This window comes from Scatophagus argus, chromosome 15 (assembly GCF_020382885.2).
Source record: "Scatophagus argus isolate fScaArg1 chromosome 15, fScaArg1.pri, whole genome shotgun sequence".
Lineage (NCBI taxonomy): Eukaryota > Metazoa > Chordata > Actinopteri > Scatophagidae > Scatophagus > Scatophagus argus.
Genome location: NC_058507.1, coordinates 4,736,935 through 4,761,031, shown reverse-complemented (window position 1 = coordinate 4,761,031; position 24,097 = coordinate 4,736,935). Strand labels below are relative to the sequence as shown.

At 43.5% G+C, this 24,097-nt stretch overlaps 1 protein-coding gene across 2 annotated transcripts in view; it reads left to right on the top strand.

Annotated features, from left to right (window-relative positions):
• The first annotated feature begins 11,392 nt into the window (after positions 1-11,392).
• trim9 (tripartite motif containing 9) overlaps positions 11,393-24,097 on the top strand; it is a 36,158-nt gene continuing 23,453 nt past the window's right edge. The window contains exons 1-2 of one of the 2 annotated variants that reach the window (XM_046412801.1): positions 11,393-12,417; positions 23,753-23,848. In XM_046412801.1, coding sequence (XP_046268757.1) covers positions 11,581-12,417; positions 23,753-23,848 — 933 coding nt within the window. In that variant the 5' untranslated portion in view covers positions 11,393-11,580. The remainder of the gene's footprint in view (positions 12,418-23,752; positions 23,849-24,097) is intronic. The other variant, XM_046412800.1, reaches the window with a different exon arrangement.

The following is a 24,097-nucleotide window of genomic DNA, read 5'->3' as shown; positions in this document are numbered from 1 at the left end:
GCTTTACCAGCTACCATTAAGACATTCATTCTTCAATCATTTGAGCTTTGTAGGTGCAAATAGCCACCCAGGCAAAGACGATAATGAAGGAATCCATCACCTCCAGGGGAGGACAATACAAACATAATTTTGGCTACAGTGAGATCAGCCAGGAAAGTGTTTAGGTCACAGTCACAGCTGAGCGGAGGTCAGTGTTATAAAGTTAATTTCCTTTATAGCATTAGATTAATCTGCCTGGGAGCCTCCTCAGTGGTATTAGATGCATCCGTCTTATGGTTACCTGCACACGTGTATTTTCTGTGCGTGTGTTTGCGTTTTCATACATGGTCGTCTGTTTTGTTATGCTTCAAATAATGGTTTTGTGTCTGTACTGGTTTTTATGCGTTTGTATTGTGAGTCCAAAGAGGCTCTGCAGCGAGCGATTCTTCCAGCCTATCACTGCAAGTGCGCTGAGGTTTATGGGCAGCGAAGAGGACGTGTCGCAGTGTGGCGTGCAAAGGAAAGGACGGGACAGGGAGGGCTGATGCCTTGAGTGGCATAAGAGGAGGAGGTGCGGTTAAAACTGGATCAGTGGGTCACGGGGCCGGGGAGCACCCCTGATTCTGCTGAGCTCAGCTTACAGTCCGACACCATGACTCATCACAAACGTCGCAGTTTTCACATTTGAGAGTCCTAATCTTTATTGACACTTTGACTAAGGCTGTGAAGGGCATAAATTACTCCTTCAAAAGTAACTGAATGCATGAATGCCTCATGATTAAACTTATTTTCTTTTTTCTTTTGACCAAATTAACTTAATTCTATTATGTTTGACTTGCCGTGAGGAAGCTTGAGTCTTGAGTCTGTGGTCCTTAAGGCAATTCTTGATGCCAGATAAACTTGTAAATGTGTCCCAGTTCTTTTCATTTTGAAGACTTTTTAAATAAAACCTACTTAATGTGTCTATGCCTTCATGTCTCTGGTATAACGAGGTAACAGTGAGCCCATGCAGTGCTGAAAAGCATTTTAAAGCCATGCCTAACAGAGGAGGAAAAGAGGTCAGAGAATTTCAAATGAAAATGACTTCATCTGTTGCTCTGCTTGTGTTTGTTTTATCTCATCGTGTGTAGTATGTGTGCTAAAGTTAAAGAAAAGCTGCAGTGCATTTGTTTGAATACTCTGGTTTTTGCAGAGCTGCAGAGTGAGGTTCACTGGGGTTTTGCATGCCGTCAGTTACTTCAGGAACATTCGTGGTTAATGATGTGCAGCCTGGGATGCCTCTTTTTGAGGCTCCATAAATGTGTCAGGCATCAGCAGGGGAAAGCCAGCTCCTCTGGTCCCTCTAATTGGATTTACACGTGTGGAAAAAGAAAGGCCTGGATTCATTTGGAACAAAAGACTTTATTGTAGTCATCCTACAAGGTCCATCCTATTGTCTAACATTTTCAAGTCCCTGACTTCCTGTTGGAGCTGAAATGCAGCCAAGAATTTGCTTGTTCATTATGATAAACCGGTCTGTAAAAGAACTGCGTAGTTTTAACAAACTCTCGTGAAGGAAAAATCAACACATGTTGTATGTAGTCCTGTACAGTCAGGTATAAGAGAAGAGGGTGCTGCCGTTAGCGAGCAATGCAATCAAGCATGTGCTCACCACCCACATGTGCATACAGAATGAGAAGACTAACTGTGCTGTAGAACCTGTCAGGTCGGGATGCTGGCACATTTTTACTGTTTTGGCTCTTTACCTGAGTACTCATTTCAGTGGGGAACAAGTTCTTCAGATTCTCAGCTTTAGTTTTAGAGTGTTTACATCCACATCAGATGAACAATGTAGAAACTGTGGCCTCTTTTGTTTAAATCCACTGAAGCCACCCTCTTGGTGTGGTTCTACAAATGGCAATGTCAGTCAGCTGGAAAGCCAGCCACTATAGGCCACGCTGAAATACACCATACGTACAAAAGTATTGGGACACCACACCATTGAAATTGGGTGTGGTGTGGGGCTGTTTGTCAGGGTTTGGGCTCGGCCCCTGACTTCCAGTGAAGGGAAATCTTAATACTTCAGCACACCAAGACATTTTGGACAATGCTATGCTTCCAACTTTGTGGCAACAGTTTGTTGAAGGCCCTTTTCTATTCCAGCATGACTGTGCCCCAGTGCACAAAGCAAAGCTCCATAAAGACATGGTTGGATGAGTTTGGTGTGGAAGAACTTGACTGGCCCACACAGAGCCCTGACCTCAACCCCATGTAGCATGTAGCTCAAAGCAGATCTGTAGATGCTTAGTCTTATTTTGTGTTCATTCAACTTGAATGGAGCTGATGGATTCAAAGGGATTCAGGACTCAGGCAAGCAACAACCCGGAGACCCTTGGAGCTCTGACTGCGTATAACACTCCAGAGTGGATGGAAACGGCTTAAAATTAAAGATGAAAGTCAACATTAAAACCTTGTCGTTGTTCTTTCATTCTGAAGGTCTGTGGCTCAGGAGGTCGGGCGAGCAGTCTGTTAAGCGCAGGGTTGGTTTATGTTTCCAGGTTCTTCAGTCCACATGCTGAAAGTGTCTCTTAAAAAGTGTTATATCCTGTACCCCCTGCTGCTACTCTGTACATCAGAGGACATAATGTAGGTTTTATTCTGAACGTGCTGCGCTTCAACTGCCTCTTCTCTCCCCCACTTCACAGCCCACCTGAATACTGCGCGATTCTCCCCGAGGAGCTATGCTACAGAGCTCACAATGCACCTGAACATCCAATCTAATTTAAAAGCGGCAATGATTATAACAGCCATTCTGTTCTCTCTGTTTGTTTTGTTTTATCAGTGACTCAGCGTGGATGATTCACCCTGATGCAAAAAAAACGAAAGATCACAGCTCCATTCACGCAAACCTCAGTTCAAATGCGTTACCAGCAAGAGCCCTGAGGAGGACATTAACATTCACAGTAACGCTGACACTCCTCTGTAGGTGAAGGCGAGAGGTGTTGAGCATGTGTGACATTAATAACAGCGAAACAAATGGCATCTCTCTGGTGTCTCACTTGCTGCTGATGGCCTATGAAACACACAAAAGGCTGTTCGTCTGCTGAGGCACAATGGAGCTGACAAACTCAGTCTCCTTCAAAATTAGATAAAAGAAACAAAAGAAAAGATGCTGCTTTGTGTCTACTAAGGGTTATTGTAATGTGCATGTACATCTGCACAAAGGCAGTCGCTCATGTTTTCAAATGACCTCATGTCTATTGACTCCAGTGCACCGTTGCTCCAGGTTATTTGACTGGCCAGACATTTATATCTGGATCTGTGAGCACAGGCTCTGCCTTAGTTGGAGTGAAATTGAATTTGTGGAGGATATCTTCCAGATGCTGCAGTGACTCAGCCTTCAAAGTTCATATTTCATTTTCCCTCATTTGACTTTATTTATAAGGACAATGCATGTGATTAACATTTCAGTAAACATGTCTGCATAACCTGACCAAAATGGTCAAAAAAACATCCATTCATTTCCACTTTGTGCTACTTTACAGCACAGCAGACGTTTCAATGCGTCGTCTGATGGAAATGATGCTTTCAGATTCCTGTGATCTATTTGGCAAACACAGACGCAACAACTTACACTGTTTGTACTCCCTGAGAGCCTGTGCTGCTAAAATACCACCAATCCTGCTCATACGCATCCACAAACAGAAAGAGACTCTTATATAAGGTGGATTTCCTTGTTTCTAAGAATGCCCAATGGCCATATAAGTCCATCCATTCATGAGTCAGTGACAGATGATGCTCGCACAGGCCTCTGCTGGTGTCTGAGGAGGAAGGAGGCTTGTTGGAAGCAGTGGGAGGACAGCACAGGCAAGTGTGAGCAAACAGGCTGAGAAGCAAAAGGTGGGAGGTGCACAATGGAGTATCATTCACAGACAGACACCCACACAGACACTCATCAGAACCTTTAAAAATACATTCATGCAATAAGCTTCCTGCCTGAAGCTAAGTACACGAGTAAACCCTTTCCTTTACCAGAATAGACTTGTCCTTTGAAACGAACGCCTCTCTCGGATGTGACGTAAAACATCTCTCGTCATAGCTCACCTCTCGGGCAACGCTGGTCTGAACTGTTTATAATGTTAGACTGAATTCACAAGATAGAACTTTTACAAGGCAAAGTCCTGATTCAGTACAACAGAAATCACAATATTTTTTTACAGTTTCAAATCTAACATTTCAGATTTTAGATCTTTTTTATGCTTTCAAATTTTTTTTCACTTCCAGGCCTCCTCTTTTCAGTTTCATGCTTCTGCATCAGCTTAGAGCGGCGTACGATCATATATTGAACCATGTGTTGAAGTGTTGAAAATCGTGCAGAGCAGGTCAGAGCAAACAGGGAGTGTCAGTAGCCACAAAATCTAGACTTTTACTTTAAAATTAAAATTTACTACATGTTCAATGACTTTTCAACACAACACTAAATCCTCCATCACTTAAAATAACTGTCTTGATGAATTCTAATCCCTGGGGTTTTAATTGGGGCTTACATTTCACCAACTGCAGTTAATGGTTCTTCATATTTGATAAAGTTGTTTAATGGGTCTACATCTCTCAGCTTCAGGCCAAAGCAAAAGAGCTGTTCCTCCGTTCTTCACCATTCCTGATGCACTTTCCATGCTTCACTTGTGGATATCGCCATCAAAATTTTATTGGGGTAGAATTTATTTTTTTCCCCTCTCCTATCTTTTCTGTCTTCCCGCAGTTATCTGACAGCTTTTTCCCTCCTCATGAGGAATAAACACTGGCGCTGGCTGTAACATCATTCGGTCGTTTTTCTTTGGTATTCTTCTGCTCCGCTTTTCTGCACCTGCTCTGTTTTCACTAAATCCGAGGTAAACAAAGGAGTCCTCGAGGCAAATAACAAAGCCTGCAGTAACAAGAGCTGCTTCCATTAGAGGGGGAGTCCCTGATGGATGCCGAGCGGGGGGTTGGGAGAAGGACTGAATGTATGGATGTATGGAGGCTTGTGAATCACGTTGCAACTGAGGGAAAACTATTGAAATCAGAGGGAAAACAGTATGCTATCCATCTTGGAGTCCATTTGTACATTTCCCAACACCATGACTCTTAATTTTCTTGGCATTTCTGGGTTAGTCAGAATATTACATCAGAGTTGGTCCTTGGGGTAGAAGGAGGAACATAAATTTAGCCAATAAAAAGGGCTCTACACTCTACACTGAAGCCTTGTTGAACTACACCACTACATGATGCAAATAAACCCTCCCTAAAGACACATTGATTTCTGCATGGATCAACCAATTTCAAACTGCATGTCACATCATCTGTCTGCTTCAGCTCACAGGACCTCAGAATCTCTTTTATTGACTGCATGTTTGAAGACACTGGGAGACAATCAATAATCTGCAGCCCAATCCTCATGTTTCTTTGGGTTAGGAGAACACTGTGTAGGTCCCTGTGCAACACGAGTGATGAGTTTAGTAGCAAATCCTCCAACCCGCTTAGAACAAAAAAAAAATCATTAGGCTATTAATTGCAGCACAGATTCCCTGCAGAGCCTGGATGGTTTGCACGGGAGACATGGAAAGTGATGCTGCACGTGGCGGCCTTTCCCTGCTCACATGTCTCTTCAGGCTGCCCACACATCCAGTAAAATGACAGCCGCTCTTCTCTAGTGTTGCTCTCCATTAGAGATGCAGGAGTGTATTGTCGATCGCTTGTGTTGCTCACACTGACCCTGGCCCCCCTTCTTGTAGGAAGGCTTTGTGCAACAAGCAGGCAGAATAATAACCGACCAGCTCGCAGTGGAACTCTGAAATGTATTTCAGTTGCGGTTTCAGACGCATTGGCCCTTTGTGTTTTCACTCACAACATGGCTCCCAGAGGCAACGAGCCAATCCAAATCATTGGCTAAGAAACGCATCATTATGGCATTCCTCTTTGTGCAGACTCCCTGCGCACATCTGCAGTGTAAACACAGCATGCGAAAAGATGAGCAAACAGGCAAAAACACAGTTTGGTTTCTCTGGAACAATCACTCCCCGATGGGAGCAATTCTGCAAATCTTGAAAGTAAGCAGGAACAATTTACTGAGGCGTTCCTCAGAAGAACAAACCAATTAATGAGACGCTTGACCGTATGATCCCTGATTTTATTTTTATTTAATATGCATCAAGTGGAAAGGTTAAAGACTTGTGATTAAAAGGCATCCAGTCCATAAACTGAAAGGAAAGCCAGAATAACCTTATTGAAGAGTTGAAATTTTCAGTCCACTTGCAGATGTTGGCCGGATTTTCTTAACTAATACACACAGCAAGCTCTAAAATGTTTGTATGCTCTCCATGAATTAAGGTCAGATGGGTGACCTGATGTAAAACATCTTTGGGATGTAGCTTATATCAATCTTGAGGTTAAATTTACACTTCAATAACCACATAAAAACACCTCAACTTTTTGTTTACTGTCATTAATTCTGGACCATATTGAGTTTAGAAATAATAATCAGAAATACAAGCCATCATTTCCCAGTTGCTCCCTGAAGGCCTAATTTGCAAATATTGCATTAGGAAATGCATTTTTCAGGTCACTGTGAAGGGCACAGATGGTACTGAATCCATAAACATGAGTTCATCCGAGGTCGTAGAAGATGCTGCATCGCACTGAGATGTCAGGAAGTCAGCAGAGTGACTTTGGGCTTTTGTCACCCGATGTGCTCGCTCTGTTACAGAGAACCATAACAGCAGCAGATGGTGATGGTGTGAGACCTCTTGCGTAAGGAGAAGGTTACTGAAGGTGAACGTGTAAGTGATCTCTATAGGCTGTGGCTTCATAGCTTAGACTCAGTAGTTTCTGAGGGTCAAGTAAAGCCATGAACTTTAATCACCTGCCCTCAAAGGTTGATGTCCACATCGGACCATTGTGCAATATCACGATTTATGTACAATGCCAAGGCGAAAAGGGTGTCCTATATGTAGCGAGTTGTGCTGGATGTGTGGGTGTGTTGCAAATCTGACATACAGAATACCTGAGAGTTTTAGTTCTCTAACTATCAACCAAGTTTAATGAACAAGTGCTCCAAGACTCCACGTGTTTATGTTCAAGTGACAAGGACCTTTGGTTAAAGATCTTCCATTTCTTATGGTCAAAGGGGAAAAAGGCAGTTGATGTGGTTATAGAGCAAGCGTCAACAGATTTTTTTCCAGAGGGCCGCACCGACTTAGATAAAGTAAGCAAAGGGCCACAAATTGAGCCATATATTAGAGCAAATTGAGACGTTTTCGAAATGACCTTTGTTGTCCGGCACAGTGCGTTTGCCGCCTCTATCACACAGTCTTTGATAACTTCATCATCAGAAGAAGACGTGTGTATGTGAGCATTCAGCTAACTTTTGTTGTTGATTCTTGGATGGTCAACTGTTTTGCAAAATAATTCTGCCTCTCAGTTAAGTTGTGAAACAGTTTTAAGGCTTTTTCTTCTCTTTCCCGCAGTGACAGGTTAGTGCAGTAGTAAAATGTCTCATGATGTTGTATTCCTTGAACAACATGATACGTCTGCCCTGCAGCAGTCAGTTCAGCTCTCTGACGTCAATTCTTAAGACATTTTTTGGAGCATTCATCCTTACTTATGTCTCTGTCTTCACAACTGTGAACGTAACTTTCCACTTGAGATGAGAAAGCAAATGTCAGTTTGAGGCCTGTGGTCCAGTCTAAATGTAGACAGCGCCCTCTGTTGGAATCACAGTAACGAGCGATACAGACTCATTGTTGCTTCTGGATTCGCTAACATGATGCTACCTCTTATTGGATTTTTGGTGGAAGTCAGAAGAGAAAAGACATCCATGTGTCAGTTTAGAGGGAACAAACATTAATGTGGAGGACTTCATGGGCCGTGACTGCAGTCTTTAACCATGCTGTAGTTTTCCTGCACAGATATTACATAAAGTGAGAAGGACATTGGACATAAAAACCTTTCTGCAAAACAATTAGTTGTTGTAGGATGCAGCTGACAGATCTTGCTGACTATAAAGAAATTTGCACTTAACTTCTTTAACTCTAAAACAAAGCAAAATTCAAATCTTGCTCAGAATGTAATGTTTGCTTCGCTGTGTAATTTTGTACCCAGTATAACTCTCCAAAATTATAGTAACCTCATCCTTAAAAGTGTTGTAAAACCACAACATTTCCTAAGCCAGCGCTCGGTAACAAAACAGCGCTTGCTTCTATTCATATCTTGACAATATCACCACTTCATCCCATAGAGATTCCTATCCGGCCTGAGCTGCGTACCTTAAAGCTCCTGCAGTCTGTGTGCTTCTTTTCACAGATGTCGCGATGCCTCTGGGGCTGCAGAGGGAGTTAATAGACTCAAGTACAACATACAAAGGAGACTTTATCCCTTATCGATGGAGGGGCAGACTCCAATAACTATGTGAGCTCCGAGCAGGACAACTGAACTGTGGGTTGAACTCTGCTTTAACTAACTAGAGCCAGGTGTTGAAGGTGTTGTGATGAACTGTTGCAGACTTGTCTGAAAGAAGTTCAAGTCATTCTTTTTGTGAAATGTGATCTTAGGGTGGGACATAATACATTCAAAAACCAATGGGAAGGGCAGGTTTATTTTAAGGCAAGGACAGATTTGTCTTCTGGTACATAGAAAGCAACTGGATGTTTTCTAAGACCCTCCCTCGAACATCAGTCGTCCAGTCATAGCTGAGTAACCTGGTATCTCCATGCTTGTGCTTGCTCACGTAGTGAAGTGTGCATGAGGATACAGTAAACCTGAGATTCAGCAATTTAAAAGTTTGAAAGGCTACGTTCACAGCTAGCACATTCACTGTGTGTAATATTTCACCAAAAATGGTGCAGTTTAATTTATTATGTCAAAATGTAATTGTGAATTTACATAAATAAAAGCTCCAGAGACACCAAACCACAAAGCACAGAGGATGTTGGGAAGCCAAGAGAATATCTCCTTTGGCCTCATAACATCCTGGATCGTCAACCCCTTTGAAAGCGAGCTTTAAAGCTGCTGCTCTTGTAGCAAGAAAGCCTTCATGATGGCGAAGGAGCTTATTGTTTCTCCTTTTGTCTCCAAACTGTCATGTCAACTGGGAAAAATCACTAGGAATGAGAAGCCTGTTTCTGCAGGCTGTCTGAAATCAAGGGCTCATTGTTTCAAAATTTCATGAGAATTTCAAGGTGTAAATCTGCCATCGTTATCATTACAAGCCGCATTAGCCTCTGAACCGGCGTATAGTCAGTGTGGTGAGTTAACTGAGAAAACACGTCACTTTCTGTGATCACATGCCACCTAATCAGCAGTTATTAACATTCGTCCTCATGACGCCTCTTCTGCGTTACCGCACATCAGGTCACCAAAAAACGGAAACTCAATCACATATTTGCCTGCGACCACAGAAGAGTGAAAAGAGATCTGTGAGGACTCTCAGAGCTGATTGGTGTGTGTGTGTGGAGAGGCGAGAGAGAGAGAGAGTTGGCGCTAACACAAAAAGGGAAGAGATGAAATAGATGTTGGAGGATTGGCCACTTGTCTGTTCGAAGGCAACAAACAGGAAGATGCAGTGTGGCCCCAAACTGAGGAGATTACACAGAGAACAATGTCATCACGCTGGAGGCGTCAGCCAGCACGCATCCAAAAATAGCTGATGGTCTTGTTACAAACATTTGGTCTGAATCAACATTGTATTTGGTTAAATATTAGCACGGATAAACTCGCCATTTGTTGTGTATTTTAGCAAATCTTAGAGAATTATGAGCAGAAACACTGTCAGGCCTGATAGAAATTGAACAGATCATAGCTAAAGACAATGGAAATGCTTACATTTTACAAATAACAGCATTACAACTCGGTTGTCTGATTTCAGTGAGATTATTCACATTTACAACTTTGACTTTGATATGTTTATCAGCCAGCCTGCGTTCAAATATACTGGACTCACTGCTGAATGCCAGACTGATTATCTTTATTAGACAAAAGCGTCCATATTAATGCTCTTCCCCTCCTCAAACTGCTTTACAAAATATGCAAATGTAATCACCGCGAGTGGCCTCACGTTGCCCTCTGTGGGTCTGAGAAACAAGCATTCCGTAAAATGGGATTATTGCATTTAATTTCCCTATCAACAGCGTCACCGGAGAACTAAAAGTGGGAGCTCACGTTGCCATGGATGTTTCAGAGATGACTGAGGTATTTGGCCATAGAAATGGAGATGACTCTGGATAGCGAAGAAAACCCTCTTTTGAGTGCAGTGGAGAACGGCCGCTTTATCTTATCTCACAAGGTGTCAGTTTCCGTGTTTTCAGTCTCCTCCGGGAGTGATCTTTGCTCCCTGCAGCTGAGAAGAGAAGCTTTCCAACAAACAAACCCAAATCCTGCCAGTTTCTGGTGTGCAGCAGCTATGCAAAGCTGCATGGGTCTGTTTTATGCACATCCCAGCTTAAGCTGTCTTATAACAGTCTGGCCTGGTGCTGTCAGTCATAAAAGTAACCGAGTACAGTTTTGAGTATCTGTAACATACGTGTATTTTTTGTGCTTCTTTACAATTCTACGCCACCACACTGTAGAAATACTTTAATGATGAAGCAGTCAGCCATTTGGGCGTTTCTCTCAAAAGTTCTGACAATCATTTGACCATTTTAGGTGACAGATCAAGCAAAACGGTCATCAGTTCTGGCTGCTCAAAAATGAGGATTTGCTGTTTTTTTCTCGTTTTGAACAATTGTTAAATATCTTCATTTTGGACTGTTGTGATGGGCTTTTCTGAATATTTTTTGACATTTCATATACAAAATCTGCACCAGTCTGTAAAATACTAACAAAGAATATCATTGCTTGCATCACTACAGTGAAACAATTTACTTTGCTAAGGAAGGATTTTTCATAAGAACTAATGACTTAATAAAACATATTGGAGCCAATGGCCACTAATTAAACTGTCCAGCAGTATATATAGAATTTGATACATGAATACATTTTTCTGATGACAGGACTTGTAGGCAAATATCTATACATTGTACTACTACTCTTTATGAATACTCTGAATACTCATTTCACCAACTGGATAAATGATCTTTAAAGGGTATTTTCTAAAGCCAGAGACCCCAATTCCTTTGGGTTATTTGTCAAAACCATAAAGAAAAAAAATACATGACATCAACGAATATTAATTTATGTCCAATTCAAAGGACGGCCTCCTTGAACGACTGGGTTGGTATGTCTACACATGGCAAACAACATATCTGTTGCTGTATCTCTGTGTAAAGCTAATTAACGAGCTCTGTGCACACTGACAGTCGAGTTATCCAATGGTCGTTTGGAATCCACTGGTCGTCCAATGATAACCCGTTGTGAGCTGATTCCGTTTGCCTATTGGTGAAGAGTGCGCCGTGTCGGTTGGTCTGCCTCCCCGGCACTGATGCCTTTTCCTCAGCTCAAGGTTGCACTTGCAGTAATCGCAGTAGGACGCGACTGGAGCTCCGCTTACGCACGAACAGGGCAGCATACTAATCAGCCGAGACTCAGCCGTAACTTCTCCTGTTTGTGTTTGCACTCCACAGAGGAATCTCCCACCTCGCAGAAGCAGCCATGGAGGAAATGGAGGAAGAGTTGAAATGCCCTGTTTGCGGCTCTTTTTATCGGGAGCCCATCATACTGCCGTGCTCCCACAACATTTGCTTGGCTTGTGCTCGGAATATCCTTGTGCAGACCCCCGACGCCGAGTCCCCACAGAGCAGCCGAGCCTCTGGATCCGGGGTCTCCGACTATGATTATCTGGATTTGGATAAAATGAGTTTGTACAGTGAGGCGGACAGTGGGTACGGTTCCTATGGGGGCTTCGTCAGCGCTCCGACCACCCCTTGCCAAAAATCACCGAACGGGGTGCGAGTTTTCCCCCCGACTGTCCCCCAGCCTCAACCACAGCAGCACCTGCTGCCGCAGCCCGGCTCTTTGCCCCCGATCCCCCGCAATTCCTGCATTACTTGCCCTCAGTGTCACCGCAGCCTCATCCTGGACGACCGGGGGCTCCGCGGATTCCCCAAGAACCGGGTGCTGGAGGGTGTTGTGGACAGGTATCAGCAGAGCAAAGCGGCCGCTCTCAAGTGTCAGCTGTGCGAAAAGAGTCCGAAGGAGGCCACCGTGATGTGCGAGCAGTGCGACGTCTTCTACTGTGACCCGTGTCGCCTGCGGTGCCATCCCCCCCGCGGGCCCCTCGCCAAGCATCGCCTGGTGCCGCCAGCGCAGGGGCGGATAAGTCGCCGCGCGAGTCCCCGCAAAATCTCCACTTGCACAGAGCACGAACTGGAGAACCTGAGCATGTACTGTGTGCAGTGTAAGACGCCTGTGTGCTATCAGTGTTTGGAAGAAGGAAAACACGGCACGCATGAAGTCAAAGCTTTGGGCGCAATGTGGAAACTGCACAAGGTACGTGCGTAAAAAAGAAGCAAACATCTTTGATGTTAAGCACTGCGTCTTTTGTGTGTGTGTGTGTGTGTGTGTGTGTGTGTGTGTGTGTGTGTCGCCTTTATTCACAGTGATTCATCATCCTCTGCGCTGCTTGAGCAACAAGTCTGTCTTGAAAATTATTTTCTTGTCAGCTTAGCGTCCAGTAGACGCGGAACTGTGAGAATGGGAACATTTCAGTCAGCTTTTTGGGGCAAAGAGGAGAATTGCGCACGTCTCCAAGCTGGTAACTGCTGTGTTTGGTGCGCAAAAGTGACAGGACTGGAGGCAGCTCTGTTTGAAATTCTGTTCACGAGTGGACAACCAGAAGCAGGCCTCCTTTATGAACAGGAAACTGCCGCTGTCGCATGGTTTCTGCTCTTGACCACATGTCTCCTGAGCCTTCATACACCAAATTCCTTCACTCTCTCTCTCTATATATATGTTCCACCCCTTTTGTTCTTTGACAGCTCACAGGGTCCCCAGAGATCATTAGACACAGCTGTTAATGGAGTTATGTGTTATTAAGAGCCAGCATTGAAGCGCAGATGCAGGTCCTTTGTGGTGTGGACCGAGAGGTTATTTTGGACACTGGGTTGCTGTTGTTGTGGGCAGGGAGGCACCATGCTCCAGAGGGTTGCAGAGCTGAGTTTATCTACGCCTCTGCAGAAGGAACCCTCGCCTGCACACTCTGGGCTTCCAGTGGTGAGGGAGGATGGAGAGCTAGATATAGATGCTCTTCACTACTCACCCACACACCGGGAGAGTGATGTGTGGTGACGGTAGCTCCTCGTTTCCACCAGAAGACCAAAAATATGGTGAATGCATTTGAACACACACGCATACTGTTGCCTCCCTACAGGTGGAGATAAGCTGCCCTTGTGATTTAAAGTCAGAATTGGTCTTGTATGTCTCTAGAGCAGCCATTTAACAGACCTCCAGTTCAATCATCTCTTCCAGATGGTGGTCAGATAGTGTGTCACCTCAGATGCACGAGGCAATTGGAGAATTGATGGAAAAATCAGAGGGGGTCGATCTTTTCAGTCACATGAAATCGCTATCAGAAGCTGCCGACCTTCCCGGATTCATCTCTCTTGGATCCAAAACAGCAAATAATAAAGAGCAGAAGGAGCATTTTTAGAAACCAGTTGATGGTAGCAGGGATGTTGGTGCCAATATACAGCCTGTCGCCCCGTTTTTGGACTCTTTCATGGCACCTGATTATTTCTGACCTGTTATATGAAGCTGCTGCCTACAGTAGCTGTGACAGATGGCTGAGAGCTCAGGGTTGGCAGCGATCAGGATGGACATCTTTCAGAGCTTCGGGGTGTTCCTCACATAACTCATTAGGGAATAAAATGAGATTGTTTTCCATATCCTGCAGATTATAGACTACATGCCCAAAGCATATAGTGTAGAAACTCAACAATGTACCCAAAGTGGTGGCACTGGCTGCCTCTGAAATCTGATTGGTTAAACTCTGAAATGATGAAATTTCCCTGAGATTTTGTGGTTTGAGCCAGGGCTGCACCCACAATTTTTAAATGTTTTCAAGTATCAGTTCAACAGTCCATAACCTGAAAATATTCTGTTTACTCTTGACTCTTGTACTCTTGTAGCAATATAAATATACTCTTCACAGATTAATCTGGACATTTTCAAACTAACTGGTTCAGCATCTTTGTCATCCTGCTGATTTCTGTGCTCACCAATCTGCACTTACAGTGTGCACTTCTAAGTTGTGTGTTTTTGGTATTTCAGATGAACTTGTGCATCTTTAAAGTATCATCACTTGATTGCTTTGTCCACTAGATGGCAGTGCAACAAGACATGAACACAACATTGACATATTCTCCATCTTATAAGGTTGTTGTTAGCAAAGAGTTGCTTATTTACACCTTCAGTAGATACAGAACAACTGAAGCATTCATTTTCAGCTGTGTCTCTGGGCATCTGGCATCTGTAAGTCCTGTGCTCGTGTTCATGTTGTGGCTCTGCTTTGGTCTCCACCAGCTCCTGAATAGAACATATCGTATCTGACGATTTAACTAAACGCTAAATCATCTTCACCAGCTGGCCTTTAACTTTATCTGTGGGCAGGTAGTGCACAGTGGAGCTTTTCTTTTGCTGAGAATAGCTGCCTGCTACAGCTGGAAGCTGATGACAGAGATGAGAGTGAATCAACACAGTAAAGCTGTGGGCCATAAAGCTAAAACAATAAACTGAAAGACGCAGAGAGGAACTGTATCGTCAGGTGGAAACTGTCTCTCTGGGTTTGTCACTTTGAGCAAAACCTTTCATTTCACAGTGTAATTTTATATAATTGATACGTTAAAATAAGTGTTAGTACAGCATATTCTGTCACACATGTACAGTGTATACTGTATGTCCTTAAACACACTCACGAACATCTTGTTTTTGCCTTAATACTCAAGGTGATCAAAGCTGCTGGTTGTTTGATCTGAGTGCTCTTGTGACTGGGCTGCTGCATTTGTCAGCATGCCTCTCTTAACGTTGATGCAGGAAGCACAACACTGAGAAACCTGAACCTTGTTTCTTAGCGACCAGTCTTAAATCCACACCTGCCGCATTTACATTTCTGAGCTGAAAAAGTGCTCGTTTTATTTTATCATTTAATAAGATCTCTTCTATTCCCCGACTGGGATGTCTTTCAAAGTTTTTAATCTGCACCATCGCTGTCGTCTCTGTGCGTGGGGACAAACTGTGCTCTCCCTGACTGTCTTTGTGAACCGTTTGTCTCTTTATGGAGAAAAAGTTGAACCACCTGCCGCCATGGCAACCAAATCCCTCTCCATGTTGTGCAGAGCAGCAGAGGTCTCTAAGAAACCGGACCCCACGAGGAATCCATCCCAGATGCTTTACAGCCTTTCCCCTCCTTCTCCTACAGCACATGTGTGTCCGAGTGTGTACTAAAATGAGTGTTGAATGCTGCAGATCAACACTCCCGCTTTTCCTGCTCCTTGTCAGATGTCTTCTCAACCTCTCCGCTGATCTTACGGGCAATAAAAACCACCGTGTTTTATCTCCAACTCTCCTTTTTGGATGGCGTGACCGTGTCTAAACCACAATGGTAATCAATTTCATGTCTCCAAAGTCAATCTCAGTCACAGAAGTCGAGTCGAAATTCAAGAGCCACATAATGTGACTCACCCAGCTCTCATCTGTCTCTTCAGATTTGTGTCAGGAGGTTTTATGTGCTGACCAGAGGTCTGTGTTAATCTCTGTAAATCACATTAAAAAGAGTAAAGGCGTCAGCGTGTTAAATCTCTGCATAGCGAGCGGTTCTCTGTTCTTCACGGATGTCACGAGAGGTCGAACGGGACCCTTAATGCAATCTGGGTCAAGCTCTGTCGCCTCAGTGTGTTTAGTGGCAATTAAAGGTGATTAATCGCGTAGATGTTTAAGTACAAGAAGATATGGGGGTGTGCAGAAAATAAGTAGCAGATTGTAGCAGAAAATTAGTAATTTGCTCTCTTGCCATGCGAGGGGAGATAAATCAGAGGCAGCAGAGGAGATGTTAACCCAGACAGCCCTGAAAATTCCCCTTTGGGCTCTGCACTCAAGCAGAAAAAGATGAGTTAATAATTTGAGGAATTTGCAGGTGATCTGAGGACCTTTTCACTTCTTGTGCCACACTTTAATGTCACCATGTGTTTGATCCTAAGAACTCCTGACATAAACAGACGGCCTGCACAGCCCTGACACATAGCGAACACAGACAGATGCTCTGCAAGCACTCATCCAAGATGCCCCACAAAGCTGGCTAATGAGGACAGACAGAGCAGGTACTGGGACGAATATTAAATGTCTTGTCTAGTTATTGAGGCTGATGTTGTCAGCAGTGGTTGACTTGTTTCTGCAGCTCTGCCTGACCTCAGCGGGGGCAATGAAAAAGCCCTGGAAAGTCCGACAGAGGCAGCGGGATCCCCCTTTTTACCTCTGCCTGCTGGTAGTAATGAGGCTGACTGTCAGTCTACGTCCATTGTATCCACAGTAGGTCCTGCTGCGTGGCTGCTCAACGCTCAGGAAATCCAGACAAAGAGCTGCCAGTGTCCACATTTTCATATTAACTGTAGATCAAATGTGTAATGTTAAAGCGGTTACTCGTCATGAAAGAGGATTTCTACTCGGCTCTGCAGTTCCCTTCAGTTTTAGCACCGTTTCAGCATCTTTCAGCTCATTGTTTTGGTTCACTCTCATCGTCTCTTCAGCCACAGGAGGCAGCTGTCAGCAAAACAGCTCTGATAACCCGATTGTATACCACCTGAACAGCACCAAACAGCAGATAGATGCAGTTAGTGAGCAGCTAGTGAACATAGCGCAGCATTTAGAAGCTTAAGAGTTTGATATTTACCTCTGAAACTGTTTAAGACTAGAGTAGAGCCAGGCGGAGAGCGAGTACTGCAGTATATAACCAGTGATAAGTCACCAAAAGAATACTGATTTTGTGCTCTGTGTCAATAGCTAGCTGTTTGCTAACACGTTTGTCACAGAAACTACACTGCGTAACGTGATAATAGGTCAGTATTGCGCTCATGAGCTCATTCCACTGTTCCCAAGCATATGGAAACATGAGCTAAGGCTGCTTTAACATGTTTAAAACATAATCTTTCAAGAGATTACACGACGCAGACTTGTGGTGGCCAGTGAGCACGTTTGAAATAATAATATGGCACGTTGTTATTGCAGAATTAAGTGCCACAGTTTAGATCAATGAGAAGAAAAATAATTGTGCAGGATGTCACTTTTAATGGCTAATTTCTGAAAGGTTTGTCTGGATTAACTACAGAAAGAACATGGGTTTCATGACTCTTTTTTTTGACTGGATTGTATGATTGACTGGTCCTAAAGCTAGTTTTACATTGTTAGTTTTTGTTGCTATTCTCATATAGAATTTATACCTGATTTCTGGCCTTATCACCCAGCTGTATTCCTGCAGTGTTCAGTGATTTTTCTTGAGAGTGAAGACTTGAGTGTCCTCCTGTATGTGTGACGAGTCAGTAGTGGCCCAGCGGTGATAACGTGGAGTAAATCTTTAAGTATGTCGTCTTTACTAGACGTGATTCTAGTAGATAAAAGACACGGTTGGTCGATTTTTCATGATATCAGAGTGTGATTAACTGATATGGGCATGACACAGAGGACAGAAAGCGGGACTGAGGTATATGGAGAATGACATCTAATGGGGTCGGGGGGGGGGTTAGTTGTACCAAAGTCATTTAGTTTGTTGCTCCTCCATTATCGGCGGTGATATTTACCCCTCGAGCTGCCATGTAAAGAGATTAGAGTGCAAATGTTAATGAAAGAGGGGGATAAACAACAGGAAAGTGAGAGCGACAGAATAACCCAGAGGTGAAACAGAGAAAGAGACGCAAAGCGATGCCGAGTTTCTTATGTCAGGGGCGAACGAGCCAAGTTTGACGAGATGCTTAACAGAATATTTCATGTCCAGTCTGGCTTATACACTGAAGATATTTTTTGTTTTGACATATTTTTACATACATTTTCTGGCTGCAGACGCAGACCGGCTGAATGATTTTCCTGGGAAAGAAAAGGAAGTCCCTTTTTCCTTCCTGTACATAAATGAGTCCAAACCAAAGCAAGCTGTCACGTTTTTAGGAGGCGTCGCCACACTTTAAAACAGGATAAATTCTTAAGTTCCATTACATGTGGCTGTCCTGACACAGTCAGCCCACATTAAACGAGGACACCGACGGCACAAGAAAGTGAGCTCAACCTGAAATCTGTGTGGCAGATGATTAGGAGAGGTTACATCCTGCAGTGATTTCATCTTCAAAGGATGTAACCTGAGACATCACGGCAGCAGAAAGCTCCGGTTTTTTTACTGAAACACATCCTTTTTGTCTTCTTTGTCCTCCATTTTGTATGATTTTTGCCCAAAGAAAACACCGTTGTGGCTGTGCAGGACCTTGAAACTTTTAGCTATTCTACTCACTCTCCAACTGCTCCACACACTTTTAGAGCAGTAAAAATAGGTTCAGAGGAGGAAATTTGTAGCCCAGGTGTTAAGCTAGAGTGTCACATCCAACAAGCAGCAGAAAGATCCTGATTAAATTATATTTGGGAGAATTTATCGGGCATGAAACAGCGTTTACATCTTACTGTAGCTTTTATTCAAAGCCCGCCTTCCTCTTCCTCTTTCACAGTGTGGACAATCTTCATTTCACTCCCTCTATGTACTCGTTTATTTTTGAGCAGGTGTCACCTGTCTGGCACATTCAAAACAAGCAGGTAGGCGACTTGATCATCTGCAGAAGATGCCGTCGTCTCCGGATAAATCCAGGACTGACTAGAATAGATCACTTCTGCCCCACTTCCTGCTGTGCTGTCCCATGTGTCCGTCAAATAAGGACTCTGTTTCTCACATGAAGGAACTGTGGCAACTTTCAAAAGCCCTCATTATTATTATTATCTGAATTTCATCGCTCTTTGTGTGTGGATAGTTAACAACTTGTTCTGCATTATTGATGACGGCAGATATAAGCGATGAATAATGCACCAGCCGCTTAGGTTCTGCTTGCGGAAGATGATTTCATGTGGGATCTTGTTAAACACAGAGGAGTATCACAATCTGGCCAACTCTTAACTCTTCCAGGGCATTGGAGGATGTGAGAGCTTCATTTTTAACAACAGAAAGGCTCCTAAGATGGTAAATATCATCAAGTCGCCTGCTTAATATTTCAAACTGTGTCCTCTGAGGGCTGCGGCAGCGCATGTAAACAACTGCAACCTTTCATGTAAGAGACTAGTTAGTGATCCTGTAGAGGGAAACACAATCAGTTATCAAGCTGTGCAAAATAACATTCATTTTCACTTTCTTTCATCATTGAGCTTCAGTGGAAGTGTGGCTTTTTTATCAGTTTATTTGGTGTTTTCTTTCACCAGAAGTTGACCTCACCCTCCATTTTCATCTGTTTACAGTGTGTGTAATGACTGCATATTACACACAGGATTAAATTAGGCTAAAGAGACTGTTTAAAGAACACCAGAGAAAGTACTTAACCCTGAAGCTCAGAGGAAGAATAGGCTGTTTAAAAATCTCTCAGAGAGGTACACCGCTTTTTGAAAGCAAGTTACGGGAACTCAAAACCAATGTGGTGGAAATGACGGAACATTTTGTGGATATGTGTTTTTAAATGAGCTTGAAGAGGAACGCTTTCCTTTGCTGCGGCTTTAAGAGCTTAGCAGTGACATTACACCTACCTCCTCCTTTACTTACACTTCCCACTTCCTGGTCGGGGCTTTAATCCAAATTGGCTCTGACGTCTCTCTGACATCCTTGCTTTCCTGTGACAGATTGGCTAGCTCGCTCGACCACAGAGACAATATTAAGCATGCAGAATGGCCCTGGAGCCACTGGTGAATTATTCATGCCATGCACGTGTTCCCACTCGGCTTAATTACTGAGATGATTAGTGCTCCCAAATAGCAGGGACATCCTAAACCCCCCACCACCTCAACAAATCCTCTGTCATGCACTGCAAACATTCCAGCATCCCTGAACAAGTCGTGGTGCTTCAGTCTATTGTTGAGCAAAAACTGAAAAAAGCCCTCCAACTGGTAATAGTTCTCATCAGTCACTGAATGATGGAAATCTGTCAGCCACAACTGACTGTTTGTAAAGAGTTTGGAGATGGTGTATGGGGTTTTCTAGCATACTGTTAACTAGCTTAACTACTGTAGTAGCCAAGGAAAGTGAAGGACAAGTTCATTACTTGGAGTTATGGATTAGTCTGTGATAGAAAGCTCAGTACAGCAGTACTTTAAGAACAGTAATGAGTATATTGAAGAGTCTGGATGGGGCTATCTGTCTTGTCCATAAACAAAGTAAGCTGCATAATAATGGATGGATCTAATGATGTGTTTGTCTTCTTTAATGTAAGATCCAGTGGTTAGCGTGTCTGTCTGCTTACAGCAGTAACGTATAATTACTTTCAACAACAGACAACAAACATATACGCTAACTGCAGAAAGAAGGGAAAACACACTTTTCAGGACAGGAACATCCACTGTGATGCAAAGAGTTTGGGGTAATGTTAAGAGCGCTCCTGCTCCTCCTGCTGTTGCATGGTGAGCATCCAAAGAAGGTTCTGACAAACATTTTATTGATAAAACTGCACTTTAACACGATGGATGGCGTGCTACCCATACTCAACAAGAAGAACAATGCTGGTCATTATTTCTATGTCTTCTACATGAGACCGAGTTTTCAATCAACTGAATCGTCAGCTAATGCTAGCTGCAGCAAATTCAAGAAAACACTTACAACTTGCTTTTGTAAATTTACCTCTTCTGTGGCTGACATTAAAGATTTGTTTCAGGAATTTGAAAGACTTCTGATGGGTAAATCTGCCAGGGTAACTGTCAATGTAAAGTGCACCACGTGAGAACAGGCTGTGAAGCTTTGGTCCCATATCTTCAACACATTTGTGGCTGAAGTCTGTCTTTCCATATGCTGACCTTCGGGCCGTAGCTCTGTTGTTTTTACCATGCAGGAAGCACCCGTAAGCTGCGTGGAAAGAAAATAACCTCTACTTTCATGGCACGTTTTGACCCGGTTTTGTGGACTGAGCTCTGCAGGCTCACGAACAGACACGGTGGAAAAACGCCTCCAGACAGTCGAGTGCTTTTCATTTCATCTGCTCTGTCACTGAACGCACGCTGACTGTTAACTGAGTGAGGCTGGGCAGAAGCTCCCTCGGCATCCATCTCCATCACAGAGAGGAAAATCCAGACAGCTGAAAGAGAAAATCAACTCCAATTTAGGACAACCGAAAGGGCAGGTGTGAGTGACCTGGTGGATCTGTAATGAAACCACCAGAGCTGAATGAACACTGGATGCTTCAGTATGATTGGCAGGGTCTTAAAACAATCGTGGGGACTTAGTGATCCAAATCCAAATGAAATGGGGTTTGATTTTAGGAAGTCGGGAAATGAGGCCGAGCAGGATGCTGAGTAAGAACGGGAACAATGTACTTTTTCATTTTGCTACTTTTGATTTGGATTCAACTGACATTTTAAGTTTGATTTAGTAATTTCTTCCCTTCCAATGAAAGAAACATCTGTTTGTATGTCTCAAGTTTATGGTTATTATGACTAGACGTTTCCATGCCAATGTTAAAAAACAACTTGTGATACTGAAATAGTCACTGTTTTACACTTATGTTCTCAAACCAAAAAAAGGCCAAAAAAGGCCTAATTATGTTAAGCTAAGGTAGCTGGCTGCTGGTTGGAGCTTCATATTTAACAGACAGATATGAAAGTGGTGTCAATCTCCTTTTCTAAGTTTCAACAAAATGAACAAGGAGATTTGAAGGAGATGAGTAAAGTCCCATCAAAGCTGAAAATTCCCCAACTTGAGCCACAGATTTATCAGGTTTAAACTGGGTTATTGTTATTATTCCCAATTTTTGGACGTTTTAGTTATTTGATAATGAACACATCATTAGCTGCAGTTCTACAGCACATCTCTTTAATGGCCTTTTTGCCCTCAGAAGTTTGTCCACAGGTTTTTATCCCCGTGACGTACAAACAAACGTGGGAGAAAACGTACATTTGATCTTCTCAGAATGCAGGTCTCTTGTGACATTGAAATATGAGTCCCAAGTTAACAAGGAGGAAGTTTTTTGAAGTCCCACACAGTCGAGGAAAGTTTACATTTCAGTCTTTACTCAGCTGTTACTGGCTCAGACTGTCCCTCGGTGCAGTAGGCTCATGCTAGCGGCAGCTGTCACGGGTTCCCAAACGCTGAGGTCAAAGGTCAGCTGTTGGCCCCCGCTGACGGATTCCCATTTGACCAGCTAACGTCAGATGCCGGGAGCTGGGTTGACACAGAGTTGTTTTTGCAGAGTTTTTCACTGTATCAGCTAATTCCAGGTTTTATTGCTCTCTTCCGGAGTTCAAGTGAATTCTGTCTCATCTTTTTTGTCAGATAACGGCCAGTACCCGTTTTTCCCCTCAGAAGACAATACGCCCCCCAAGCTGACGGTTGCTTACTCAACCGAACGAGGTTCCCACAGGGTCAGGCTGCGTCCTCTCGCTCCGTCAACTCCCGGTTCACACAACCTCGTCTCACACACATGAACACCCCGTCTCTTTTGCCCACTATCCAAACAGGGGCATTTGTGTGTCATCGCACTCATCCAAAGTAATGGTATTTCCTGTCACGTGCGCTGCTCTCTTCATGACCGGGGTGTGTAATCCAGTATTAATACCATGCACCAGTCAAGGATTTTTTTTTATTTTTATTTTTTTTGGAACTTAAATCATCTTAGTCATAAATGTCATTTTGTTTGTGAGAATAAGACTCAAAGTCCATTTTGTCTCGGGGGTGAAGACTTTGACACTTCAAAATGTCAGTCTCTCAGCGGCGATGAAAAGCAGCTTTGTTTCTGAGCTGACCAGTGTGCACTCTGAACTCATCCAAAAGTTAAAAACTGCCCAATGTACAGTTAGGAGGTTTTCACAGTATGACCGCTGTATGGATCTGAACAGGTCACACTGGCCTGAGAATCTGCACCTGCTTAGAACGTCATGCTGGGCAACCTTTTCTAAAAAGCCCCTTTAGACCATCTTTGTCTTCAAAAAAAACTCATAAATCACAGACAAAAGCAGTTACTATGTAGTACTGGAGAAGTCAGAATAAATGTCAATTAAATAATTCGTCATCCCTTCTTTTCCAGGCTTTTAACAAACTAACAAAGCAGTAAAAAAGAAAATGGGATTCAGTTCCCCCTTCACCCAAATCACACAGCTCACACACTCATCTCTCTCTGGAATATTTTTGAATCCACCCACCTCGATGACCAGAGGAAGAAAACAACACGCATCAAAGATCTTTGGTCTCTAGATGAAGAGGATGTAAGATGCGATTCAAGGCCACAGCATTCGCTCAGTATGCACATGTGTCTTGAAACCATTTATCTTCAAGCTTCACTAAAATCTTCCTTTCAATAAAGTTAACATTGCAACGCAAATTATTCCTGTAGGTTTACTGCATATGCACCTCCTGAGAAGCTAAGCAAAGCTCTTCTGCCCATAGGGGACTGTGACTGACTCCACAGAAAGGCCTTCTGATTTATTGTCCTCCATTTTTATTAGACTCTATTCTGTATGCTTTCCACGGATTCTTTAAAGCCCCTCCTCCCTGAAGCACAGTTTGGTATACATGCATCATAAAGCTGGCTGCTGTTGCTATTTGTATGCAGTAGAAACCCACATAACTGCTGCTGCGTCTCTAATGTCCTCTGTCTCTGTCTCTCTTTGCTCTCCACAGGGTCAGCTGTCTCAGGCTCTCAACGGCCTGTCAGACCGAGCCACCGAGGCCAAGGAGTTCCTGGTCCAGCTGAGGAACATGGTGCAGCACATCCAGGTACTTTAACATGGCTGCTTTTTTTCCCCACCTCACCAGGCCATAAACTGCCTCCACCTTGGTTATAATCTGTCCTCCCCCCTCTGTGATCCCAGACCACTTCCCCACAGCTCATCACCGCAGTGATCGACAGAAACAAAAAAGCTTATTGTATTAGTTTAAGTATCACTCTTAGCATTTTGTAATCCCTGACCAGGAGTGTGTTTGTTGTCCAGCCTCCAACATATGACAAGTGGAAGCTCACATTAT